Below are 13,040 nucleotides of genomic sequence, written 5' to 3'. Positions count from 1 at the left end.
GACCACTGAAAACACCACAACATGGACTGTGACATTATCTGACCACTGAAAACACCACAACATGGACTGTGACATTATCTGACCACTGAAAACACCACAACATGGACTGTGAAATTATCTGACCACTGAAAACAACACAACAACATGGACTGTGATATTATCTGACCACTGAAAACAACACAACAACATGGACTGTGACATTATCTGACCGCTGAAAACAACACAACATGGACTATGATATTATCTGACCACTGAAAACACCACAACAACATGGACTGTGATATTATCTGACCACTGAAAACAACACAACAACATGGACTGTGATATTATCTGACCACTGAAAACAACACAACATGGACTGTGATATTATCTGACCACTGAAAACACCACAACAACATGGACTGTGATATTATCTGACCACTGAAAACACCACAACATGGACTGTGATATTATCTGACCACTGAAAACAACACAACATGGACTGTGATATTATCTGACCACTGAAAACACCACAACAACATGGACTGTGATATTATCTGACCACTGAAAACACCACAACATGGACTGTGATATTATCTGACCACTGAAAACACCACAACATGGACTGTGACATTATCTGACCACTGAAAACACCACAACAACATGGACTGTGAAATTATCTGACCACTGAAAACACCACAACATGGACTGTGATATTATCTGACCACTGAAAACACCACAACATGGACTGTGATATTATCTGACCACTGAAAACAACACAACATGGACTGTGATATTATCTGACCACTGAAAACAACACAACATGGACTGTGATATTATCTGACCACTGAAAACACCACAACATGGACTGTGATATTATCTGACCACTGAAAACACCACAACATGGACTGTGATATTATCTGACCACTGAAAACACCACAACATGGACTGTGATATTATCTGACCACTGAAAACACCACAACATGGACTGTGATATTATCTGACCACTGAAAACACCACAACATGGACTGTGATATTATCTGACCACTGAAAACACCACAACATGGACTGTGACATTATCTGACCACTGAAAACAACACAACAACATGGACTGTGACATTATCTGACCACTGAAAACAACACAACAACATGGACTGTGACATTATCTGACCGCTGAAAACAACACAACATAGACTGTGATATTATCTGACCACTGAAAACACCACAACAACATGGACTGTGATATTACCTGACCACTGAAAACAACACAACAACATGGACTGTGACATTATCTGACCACTGAAAACAACACAACATAGACTGTGATATTATCTGACCACTGAAAACACCACAACAACATGGACTGTGATATTATCTGACCACTGAAAACACCACAACAACATGGACTGTGATATTATCTGACCACTGAAAACAACACAACAACATGGACTGTGACATTATCTGACCACTGAAAACACAACAACAACATGGACTGTGACATTATCTGACCACTGAAAACAACACAACAACATGGACTGTGACATTATCTGACCACTGAAAACAACACAACATGGACTGTGATATTATCTGACCACTGAAAACACCACAACAACATGGACTGTGATATTATCTGACCACTGAAAACACCACAACAACATGGACTGTGATATTATCTGACCACTGAAAACACCACAACAACATGGACTGTGATATTATCTGACCACTGAAAACACCACAACATGGACTGTGATATTATCTGACCACTGAAAACACCACAACAACATGGACTGTGATATTATCTGACCACTGAAAACAACACAACAACATGGACTGTGATATTATCTGACCACTGAAAACACCACAACATGGACTGTGAAATTGTCTGACCACTGAAAACACCACAACAACATGGACTGTGATATTATCTGACCACTGAAAACACCACAACAACATGGACTGTGATATTATCTGACCACTGAAAACACCACAACAACATGGACTGTGAAATTGTCTGACCACTGAAAACACCACAACAACATGGACTGTGATATTATCTGACCACTGAAAACAACACAACAACATGGACTGTGATATTATCTGACCACTGAAAACACCACAACATGGACTGTGAAATTGTCTGACCACTGAAAACACCACAACAACATGGACTGTGATATTATCTGACCACTGAAAACAACACAACAACATGGACTGTGATATTATCTGACCACTGAAAACACCACAACAACATGGACTGTGATATTATCTGACCACTGAAAACAACACAACAACATGGACTGTGATATTATCTGACCACTGAAAACAACACCACAACATAGACTGTGATATTATCTGACCACTGAAAACACCACGTTGGTTTGTTAATTTGTTTGTTTGTGATCATTCGCCAGATGCAAGAACAACATCATTGGTCGTCAGTGTGATCGCTGCAGCCCTGGTTTCTACGGTTACCCCAACTGTAGACCATGTGACTGCAACGAGGCGGGAACAGAGGAGGAGGTGTGTGACTCCTCCGTGGGGCGCTGCCTCTGCAAGGTGAGAACACACACTTTGTGTTCCTTATTTATCAGTCCTGGTAAACTTGAAAGGATGGTAAAGTTATCCTATTTTTGATGGTCATTAAAGGCAGATATAAAGGGGAAAAGGGGATAGTCAGTTGTCCAACAGAAAGGGGGGATACCTAGTCAGTTGTCCAACAGAAAGGGAAAGGGGGATACCTAGTCAGTTGTCCAACAGAAAGGGGGGATACCTAGTTAGTTGAACAACAGAAAGGGGGGATACCTAGTCAGTTGTACAACAGAAAGGGGGATACCTAGTCAGTTGTACAACAGAAAGGGGGGATACCTAGTCAGTTGTACAACAGAAAGGGGGATACCTAGTCAGTTGTACAGCAGAAAGGGGGATACCTAGTCAGTTGTACAACAGAAAGGGGGATACCTAGTCAGTTGTACAACAGAAAGGGGGATACCTAGTCAGTTGTACAACAGAAAGGGGGGATACCTAGTCAGTTGTCCAACAGAAAGGGAAAGGGGGATACCTAGTCAGTTGTCCAACAGAAAGGGGGGATACCTAGTTAGTTGTACAACAGAAAGGGGGATACCTAGTCAGTTGTACAACAGAAAGGGGGATACCTAGTCAGTTGTACAACAGAAAGGGGGATACCTAGTCAGTTGTACAACAGAAAGGGGGATACCTAGTCAGTTGTACAACAGAAAGGGAAAGGGGGGATACCTAGTCAGTTGTACAACAGAAAGGGGGGATACCTAGTCAGTTGTACAACAGAAAGGGGGGTACCTAGTCAGTTGTCCAACAGAAAGGGGGGATACCTAGTCAGTTGTACAACAGAAAGGGGGATACCTAGTCAGTTGTACAACAGAAAGGGGGATACCTAGTCAGTTGTACAACAGAAAGGGGGATACCTAGTCAGTTGTACAACAGAAAGGGAAAGGGGAGAATACCTAGTCAGTTGTACAACAGAAAGGGGGGATACCTAGTCAGTTGTACAACAGAAAGGGGGGATACCTAGTCAGTTGTACAACAGAAAGGGGGGATACCTAGTCAGTTGTACAACAGAAAGGGGGATACCTAGTCAGTTGTACAACAGAAAGGGGGATACCTAGTCAGTTGTCCAACAGAAAGGGGGGATACCTAGTCAGTTGTACCTCAGAAAGGGGGGATACCTAGTCAGTTGTACAACAGAAAGGGGGATACCTAGTCAGTTGTACAACAGAAAGGGGGATACCTAGTCAGTTGTACAACAGAAAGGGGGGATACCTAGTCAGTTGTACAACAGAAATGGGGATACCTAGTCAGTTGTACAAAAGAAAGGGGGATATCTAGTCAGTTGTACAACAGAAAGGGGGATATCTAGTCAGTTGTACAACAGAAAGGGGGGATACCTAGTCAGTTGTACAAAAGAAAGGGGGATATCTAGTCAGTTGTACAACAGAAAGGGGGATACCTAGTCAGTTGTATAACAGAAAGGAAGAATGTGTAGAATTGGGATGAATTAGCTTTAAAACTGCAACATTATCTCTCCGTCCCATGTCAACATGTGTAGAATTGGGATAAATTAGCTTTAAAACGGCAACATTTTCTCTCCGTCCCATGTCAACATGTGTAGAATTGGGATAAATTAGCTTTAAAACTGCAACGTTTTCTCTCCGTCCCATGTCAAAATGTGTAGAATTGAGATTAATTAGCTTTAAAACTGCAACCTTTTCTCTCCGTCCCATGTCAAAATGTGTAGAATTGGGATAAATTAGCTTTAAAACTGCAACCTTTTCTCACCGTCCCATGTCAAAATGTGTAGAATTGGGATAAATTAGCTTTAAAACTGCAACCTTTTCTCACCGTCCCATGTCAAAATGTGTAGAATTGGGATAAATTAGCTTTAAAACTGCAACGTTTTCTCTCCGTCCCATGTCAACATGTGTAGAATTGGGATAAATTAGCTTTAAAACTGCAACGTTTTCTCTCCGTCCCATGTCAAAATGTGTAGAATTGGGATAAATTAGCTTTAAAACTGCAACCTTTTCTCACCGTCCCATGTCAAAATGTGTAGAATTGGGATAAATTAGCTTTAAAACTGCAACCTTTTCTCACCGTCCCATGTCAAAATGTGTAGAATTGGGATAAATTAGCTTTAAAACTGCAACATTTTCTCTCCGTCCCATGTCAAAATGTGTAGAATTGGGATAAATTAGCTTTAAAACTGCAACCTTTTCTCTCCGTCCCATGTCAAAATGTGTAGAATTGGGATAAATTAGCTTTAAAACTGCAACCTTTTCTCTCCGTCCCATGTCAAAATGTGTAGAATTGCAGAAACCGATCTCTTAAACAGCTAAATGTTCTCTCAGCCAACAAAGAGGGGTGTGAACAGTTTCAACAGTTTGGGGTTACACCCATCGCAAGGTGTTTTTGTTTTTTACTACGCTGATAAATTACAATATCCATCCGAACCTTTGTCACCTAGGAAATGTGTGTGACCGAACCCTTCTCAAATAGTACCCCTGCACTAGACGGACAATGTTTCAACCAGTAGTCACATTAATAGTTAATATATATTAATATTAATATTAATAGTAGTCATCAACCTCTCAATAACATCATTGGCAACAAGATGTCTTCCACCTCCTTTTTTCCCCACCGACAGGAAAATGTCCAGGGTGGTCGTTGTGACCAGTGCAGAGTGGGAACCTTCCACCTTGACCCCACCAACCCTAAAGGCTGCACTTCCTGTTTCTGTTTCGGAGCCACCAACCGCTGTCGCAGCTCAGAGAAACGACGGACTGAGGTAGAGGGACAGTACAGAACACAGGGATTGGGTTGATATATTTCTGTGTTTGCTAAACAGTTCCATATTTTGTCCACAGGTTCCCAGATTATATTACAAGAGACATAAAGACATAAAACTCAGATATACTTGTTTTGTGCTGCAACACAAATTAAGCATATCTTGACTCAGTGCTGAGTGGTTTAAGTAAAGCTAATATAATACGTAGTAACAGTTATGTATAGTGATAACTGCCAAAATAATGTAAACACTTGAGTAAATGAGGGATATGAAGTACTGTATATTGAAAGCGGGTGGAGATTATTTAACTGACAGACAAACAGACAGGCGACTATATCCAGTATCCATATCCTGGTCTGTAACATTAACGCCTCCTGTAAACCATCGTTCACTTGACATTATTATGAAGTATTTCACTGCTCGTCAGTGCAAGACAGTTCTGGTACCATTAATTGACTAAATAGCAGTCTGGCTATTTAGCAGTCTTATGGCTTGGGGGTAGAAGAAGCCTGTTGGCCCGAGATCCGATGCTCTGGTACAGTTTGCCAGATGGTAGCAGAATTAACAGTCAAAAAAGTATTTTGTCAGCCACCAATTGTGCAAGTTCTTCCACTTAAAAATATGAGAGAGGCCTGTAATTTTCATCATAGGTACACTTCAACTATGACAGACAAAATGAGGAATTTGCAAATAAATTAATTAAAAGTCCTACAATGTGATTTTCTGGATTTTTTTTCTCATTTTGTCTGTCATAGTTGAAGTGTACCTATGATGAAAATTACAGGCCTCTCTCATCTTTTTAAGTGGGAGAACTTGCACAATTGGTGGCTGACTAAATACTTTTTTTGCCCCACTGTAGTTATTTCCCCTGTTGTCCAGGTGGGAGAGGGTGGTGTGGGGTGCAATTTAGATTGCGTCATCTGTGGATCTGTTGGGGCGGAATGTGAATTGAAGGGGTTCCAGGGTGTCTGGGAAGATGGTGTTGACATCATGACCAGCCTTTCAAAGCACTTCATTAATAACAGATCTGAGTGCTTCAGGGCAGTAGTCATTTAGGCAGGTCACCTTGGAGCTCTTTGGAACAGGGAAAATCGTGGTCAGCTTGAAACATTGTTGGGATTCCAGACTGGGACAAGGAGAGATTGAAAATGTCTGTGAAGACACTTGCCAGCTGGTCTGAGAACTCGCCCTGTTATTCCCGGCCTTGTGATTGTTAACCTGTTTAAATGTTTTGCTCACATCGACCATGGAGAGCGAGATCACACAGTCATCTGGAAAAACAGGGGCTTTCACTGTGGGGACGACATCGTCTATGCACTTATTGATGAAGTGCGTGACTGTTGTGGTTAACTCCTCAATTCCATCAGATGAATCCTGGAACATATCCCAGTCTGTACTAGCAAAACAGTCTTGTAGCCTCGTGTCTGCTTCATCGGACCACTTACATATTAAGCGCATCACTTGTACTTTCTGTTTGAACTTTTGTTTGGAAACAGGAAGCAGGAGAATGGAGTCATGGTCAGATTTGCTGCAGGGAGGAGGAGCGAGGGCCTTGTATGGGTTTCTGTGGGTTGAGTTTTAGCGCCCCTAGTGGCGCAGAAGAGGTCTTGGTAGAAGTGAGGTAGGACGGTTTTAAGTCTCCCCGAGTTAAAGTCTCCGCCCACCAGAAACACTGCCTCTGGGTGAACGGTTTCTTGTTTTTTTTACGGCCTCATACAGTTGGTTGAGTTCCAGAGCGATGTTGGCTTGAGGCGGGATGTTAACAGCCGGGATAATTACAGACGAAGTACTTACGGACGTTGCGTCATCATCCAGCCACGTTTCAGGAAGACATATAGCAGCTTTTCAAGTCTTTTTATTTTTCTTATTTCACCTTTATTTAACTTTTATATATTTATTTCACCTTTATTTAACTTTTATATATTTATTTCACCTTTATTTAACTGTTATATATTTATTTCACCTTTATTTAACTTTTATATATTTATTTCACCTTTATTTAACGAGGCAAGTCAGTTAAGAACACATTTTTATTTCACCTTTATTTAACCAGGCAGGTCAGTTAAGAACAAATTTTTATTTCACCTTTATTTAACCAGGCAAGTCAGTTAAGAACAAATGCTTATTTTCAATGACGGCCTAGGAACAGTGGGTTAACTCTCTGTTCAGGGTCAGAACGACAGATTTGTACCTTGTCAGCTTCTGGGGGGTTTGAACTTGCAACCTTCCGGTTACTAGTCTCTCTGATAGGAGACTCTCGAACAAAGCTCATCCATCTTATTCTCCGGTGACTGGACAATGTGACAATAGAATGGAGGGGATTCAGTTTTCTCTTCACCTCAATTTCACCTGGTTGTCCTTCTGGAAGGTTCTCCCATCTCCACAAAGGAACTCTAGAGCTCTGTCAGAGTCACCATCAGGTTCTTGGTCACTTCCCTGACCAAGGCCCTTCTCCCCCGATTGCTCAGATTGGCCGTGCTGCCAGCTCTAGGAAGAGTCTTGGTGGTTCCAAACATCTTCCATTGAAGAATGAAGGAGGTCACTGTGTTCTTGGGGACCTTCAATGGTTCACCAGATCTGTGCCTCGCCACAATCCTGTCCCGGAGCTCTACATACAATTCCTTTGACCTCATGGCTTGGTTTTTGCTCTGACATGCACTGTCATCTGTGGGACCTTATGCAGACATGTGTGTGCCTTTCCAAATCATGTCCAATCAATTGAATTTTCCACAGGTGGACTCAAGTTGTAGAAACATCTCAAAGGATGATCAATGGAAACAGGATGCTCCTGAGCTCAATTTTCAAGTCTTATAGCAAAGGGTCTGAATACTTATGTAAATTAGGTATTTAAAAAAAAAAAACGTTTTTTCTTTGTCATTATGGGGTATTGTGTATAGATTGCTGAGGATTTTAGTAATTTTTTAATCAAATTTAGAATAAGGCTGTAACGTAACAAAATGTGGGAAAAGTCAAGGGGTCTGAATACTTTCTGAAGGCCCTGTATTTGGTATTTGCCGCCCAAATTGCATTCTAGCGCATTTAAAAACGATCTACATCTTAAAGAAACTAATGATGATCCGTGTCCAAATCAGGCATTTTGGGTGTAGTAACTTATTTTAAATTGTTTTACTTTTTCTTCTGTGTAGACAGAGGTAGGCTACTTATTCTATATATACATTTAATTTAATTTACAGGGAGCAGACAGACAGGAAGTGTTATGTTTTGTTATAGGTGGACATGATGGGCCAGGTGCTGTTAGCAGCAGACAGACAGGAAGTGTTATGTTTTGTTATAGGTGATGGACATGATGGGCCGGGTGCTGTTAGCAGCAGACAGACAGGAAGTCCCCGTGACTGTATATAAATGTTATATTAATATACCCTGTGCATTGTAATGACCTCCAGGTGATGGATATGATGGACTGGGTGTTGCACGGAGCAGACAGACAGGAAGTCCCCGTGACTGTATATCCTGATCAGGACTTGGTGGAGGCGGACCTTAGTGACGTACCTGATGTCTACCAAGACCTCTTCTGGCACGCTCCTAGAACGTACCTGGGAGACAAGGTACAAACAACACCATACAGTAAACTTTATTGTCCCCAAAGTCTTGGACACACAATCCTTATGTATTTTTATGTATTTATTTAACCTTTATTTAACCAGGCAAGTCAGTTAAGAACACATTCTTATTCACAATGACGGCCCTACACCGGCCAAACCGTAACCCGGACGACGCTGGGCCAATTGGGGCTCCCGATCACAGCCGGTTGTGATACAGCCTGGATTCGAACCAGGGTGTCTGTAGTGAAGTCTCAAACACTGAGGCGCAGTGCCTTAGTCCACTGAGCCAATCGGGAGTCTGTAAATAGTAGTAGAAAACATATCGTAGGCATAGTAACATACGTTGCGTTGACTCCAGGGTCACAAAGACTCACAGTGGGTGCAAGAGTTAAAATGGAGGAACACCTTTAGGCGACAGAGACTCACAGGACAAAGACAAAGGGGAGGAAAAGGCTTAAACATAACAATGACATTGAGCAGGTGGGAGCGGGCGGGGCCTGGGATGGGTGGAATGACTGCTTCACTCCGTGTTATTTAGCCAGAGGGCCCTCATAGAGGTACTATGTTCACCATGCCAAGGAGAGGGTGAGGGTTGGTGGGGAGGGTTTGCTGGGGCAAGAGGAGTCTACATCAGATTACACTAGTGCTACGGGCTACATATAGCACACACACACACACACACACACACAGACACACACACACACACACACACAGACACAGACACACACACAATAAAGAGGATGTGTAGACAGCCAGCGGTTATAGAGATAATGATGGTTGTTTTGTCTAGAATATAACACCTTTAATGTTAGATTTTATCTCTCTCTTTGAACATACTTAGTTATCTTCCTCTAGGATTGAATGTCTGACCGCAAGTCTGTCTGTCTGTCTGTCTCTGTCTCTCTGTCCGCCTGTCTGCCTCTCTGTTTCTATCTGTCTGCCTCTGCCTGTTTCTCTGTCTGTCTGTCTGTCTGTCTGTCTGTCTGTCTGTCTGTCTGTCTGTCTGTCTCTCTGTCCGCCTGTCTGCCTCTCTGTCTCTATCTGCCTGCTTCTCTGTCTGTCTGTCTGTCTGTCTGTCTGTCTGTCTGTCTGTCTCTCTGTCTCTCTGTCTGTCTCTCTGTCTCTCTGTCTGTCTCTCTGTCTCTCTGTCTGTCTCTCTGTCTCTCTGTCTGTCTGCCTGTCTGTCTGTCTGTCTGTCTGTCTGTCTGTCTGTCCGCCTGTCTGCCTCTCTCTCTCTCTCTCCATCCCTCTCCCTCCCCCCTCTCTCTCTTCATCTCTGTCTAGGTATCGTCGTATGGAGGGTATCTGCGGTATCGTCTCCACACTCAGACGATGAGAGGAGATGTTCTCTCTCTGCCCACTGAGGCCTCTCGACCTGACATCATTCTCAAGGTTAACAACCCACCACAGTGTACTCTCAGCTTCACATCTGAACAGATTACCCAGATGTACTTTCTACATTTAACCTTAGTGCTTAGTATCCTTTGATGTCTATGGAAGAAATGATGTGTTATGGTCGTCAAAGGTTGTGTGTGTCAAGAAACCAGAAGAGCACTGAACTGAAGGTTGGCTAGTGATGTGTCTGTCTGTGTGTATCTCTGCTGTTAAAAGATGTGTCTGTGTATCTACAGGGTAACCAGATGACCCTGGTGTTCATTGAGAGAGAATATTCTTCACCTGAACAACCACACCTGGGGATAGTCCACATGCTGGAGGTAGGACACTGACCACCTGGGGATAGTCAACATGGTGGAGGAGGGACACTGACCACCTGGGGATAGTCCACATGGTGGAGGTAGGACACTGACCTGACCACCTGGGGATAGTCCACATGGTGGAGGAGGGACACTGACCTCCTGGGGATAGTCCACATGGTGGAGGAGGGGCACTGAAAACCTGGGGATAGTCCACATGCTAGAGGAGGGACACTGACCTCCTGGTGATAGTCCACATGGTGGAAGAGGGACACTGACCTCCTGGAGATAGTCCACATGCTGGAGGTAGAACACTGACCTCCTGGAGATAGTCCACATGGTGGAGGAGGGACACTGACCTGACCACCTGGGGATAGTCCACATGGTGGAGGTAGGACACTGACCACCTGGGGATAGTCCACATGGTGGGGGTAGGACACTGACCTGACCACCTGGTGATAGTCCACATGGTGGAGGAGGGACACTGACCTCCTGGGCATAGTCCACATGCTGGAGGAGGGATACTGATCTGACCACCTGGGGATAGTCTACATGGTGGAGGAGGGACACTGACCTCCTGGAGATAGTCCACATGCTGGAGGTAGGACACTGACCTCCTGGAGATAGTCCACATGCTGGAGGTAGGACACTGACCTCCTGGAGATAGTCCACATGCTGGAGGTAGGACACTGACCTCCTGGAGGTAGGACACTGACCTCCTGGAGATAGTCTACATGGTGGAGGAGGGACACTGACCTCCTGGAGATAGTCTACATGGTGGAGGATGGACACTGACCACCTGGTGATAGTCCACATGCTGGAGGTAGGACACTGACCTCCTGGAGATAGTCCACATGCTGGAGGTAGGACACTGACCTGACCTCCTGGTGATAGTCCACATGGTGGAGGAGGGACACTGACCTGACCACCTGGGGATAGTCCACATGGTGGAGGTAGGACACTGACCACCTGGGGATAGTCCACAAGGTGGAGGAGAGACACTGACCTCCTGGAGATAGTCCACATGGTGGAGGTAGGACACTGACCACCTGGTGATAGTCCACATGGTGGAGGAGGGGCACTGACCTGACCTCCTGGAGATAGTCCACATGGTGGAGGAGGGACACTGACCTGACCTCCTGGAGATAGTCCACATGGTGGTGGTAGGACACTGACTTGACCCCCTGGAGATAGTCCACATGGTGGAGGAGGGGCACTGACCTGACCTCCTGGAGATAGTCCACATGGTGGAGGTAGGACACTGACCTGACCACCTGGGGATAGTCCACATGGTGGAGGTAGGACACTGACCTCCTGGAGATAGTCCACATGATGGAGGTAGGACACTGACCTGACCTCCTGGTGATAGTACACATGCTGGAGGTTTGAGACTGACCTCCTGGGGATAGTCCACATGCTGGAGGTAGAACACTGACCACCTGATGATAGTCCACATGGTGGAGGAGGGGCACTGACCTGACCTCCTGGGGATAGTCCACATGGTGGAGGAGGGACACTACCCACCTCGGGATAGTCCACAAGGTGGAGGTAGGACACTGAGCTCCTGGGGATAGTCCACATGTTGGAGGTAGGACACTGACCTGACCTCCTGGAGATAGTCCACATGGTGGTGGTAGGACACTGACCTCCTGGTGATAGTCCACATGGCAGAGGTAGGACACTGACCTGAACTCTTGGGGATAGTCCACATGGTGGAGGTAGGACACTGACCTGTCCTCCTGGGGATAGTCCACATGGTGGTGGTAGGACACTGACCACCTGGGGATAGTCCAAATGGTGGAGGTAAGACACTGACCTGACCTCCTGGTGATAGTACACATGCTGGAGGTATGAGACTGACCTCCTGGGGATAGTCCGCATATTGGAGGTTTAACACTGACCTCCTGGAGATAGTCCACATGCTGGAGGAGGGACACTGACCTCCTGGAGATAGTCCACATGCTGGAGGTAGGACACTGACCTCCTTTGGATTGTCCACATGGATGAGGTAGAACACTGACCTCCTTTGGATTGTCCACATGGATGAGGTAGAACACTGACCTGGCCTCCTGGAGATAGTCCACATAGTGGAGGAGGGACACTGACCACCTGGTGATAGTCCACATGCTGGAGGTAGGACACTGACCTCCTGGAGATAGTCTACATGCAGGAGGAGTGACACTGACCTCCTGGAGATAGTCCACATGCTGGAGGTAGGACACTGACCTCCTGGAGATATTCTATAAGGTAGAGGAGGGACACTGACCTCCTGGTGATAGTCCACATGGTGGTGGTAGGACACTGACCTCCTGGTGATAGTCCACATGGCGGAGGTAGGACACTGACCTGAACTCTTGGGGATAGTCCACATGGTGGAGGTAGGACACTGACCTGACCTCCTGGGGATAGTCCACATGGTGGTGGTAGGACACTGACCACCTGGGGATAGTCCACATGGTGGAGGTAGGACACTGACCTGACCTCCTG

General features: G+C 44.9%; 1 protein-coding gene across 1 annotated transcript in view; it reads left to right on the top strand.

Moving 5' to 3' along the window:
• lama5 (laminin, alpha 5) overlaps positions 1 to 13,040 on the top strand; it is a 276,711-nt gene that overhangs the window by 160,479 nt on the left and 103,192 nt on the right. The window contains exons 36-40 of the mRNA XM_036947797.1: positions 2,391 to 2,535; positions 5,156 to 5,296; positions 8,701 to 8,862; positions 10,144 to 10,251; positions 10,491 to 10,574. Of these exons, the coding sequence (XP_036803692.1) occupies positions 2,391 to 2,535; positions 5,156 to 5,296; positions 8,701 to 8,862; positions 10,144 to 10,251; positions 10,491 to 10,574 (640 nt within the window). The remainder of the gene's footprint in view (positions 1 to 2,390; positions 2,536 to 5,155; positions 5,297 to 8,700; positions 8,863 to 10,143; positions 10,252 to 10,490; positions 10,575 to 13,040) is intronic.

The sequence above is a fragment of the Oncorhynchus mykiss genome, chromosome 16 (genome assembly GCF_013265735.2).
Source record: "Oncorhynchus mykiss isolate Arlee chromosome 16, USDA_OmykA_1.1, whole genome shotgun sequence".
Classification (NCBI taxonomy): domain Eukaryota; kingdom Metazoa; phylum Chordata; class Actinopteri; order Salmoniformes; family Salmonidae; genus Oncorhynchus; species Oncorhynchus mykiss.
This window is presented reverse-complemented; position numbering and strand designations above follow the sequence as displayed.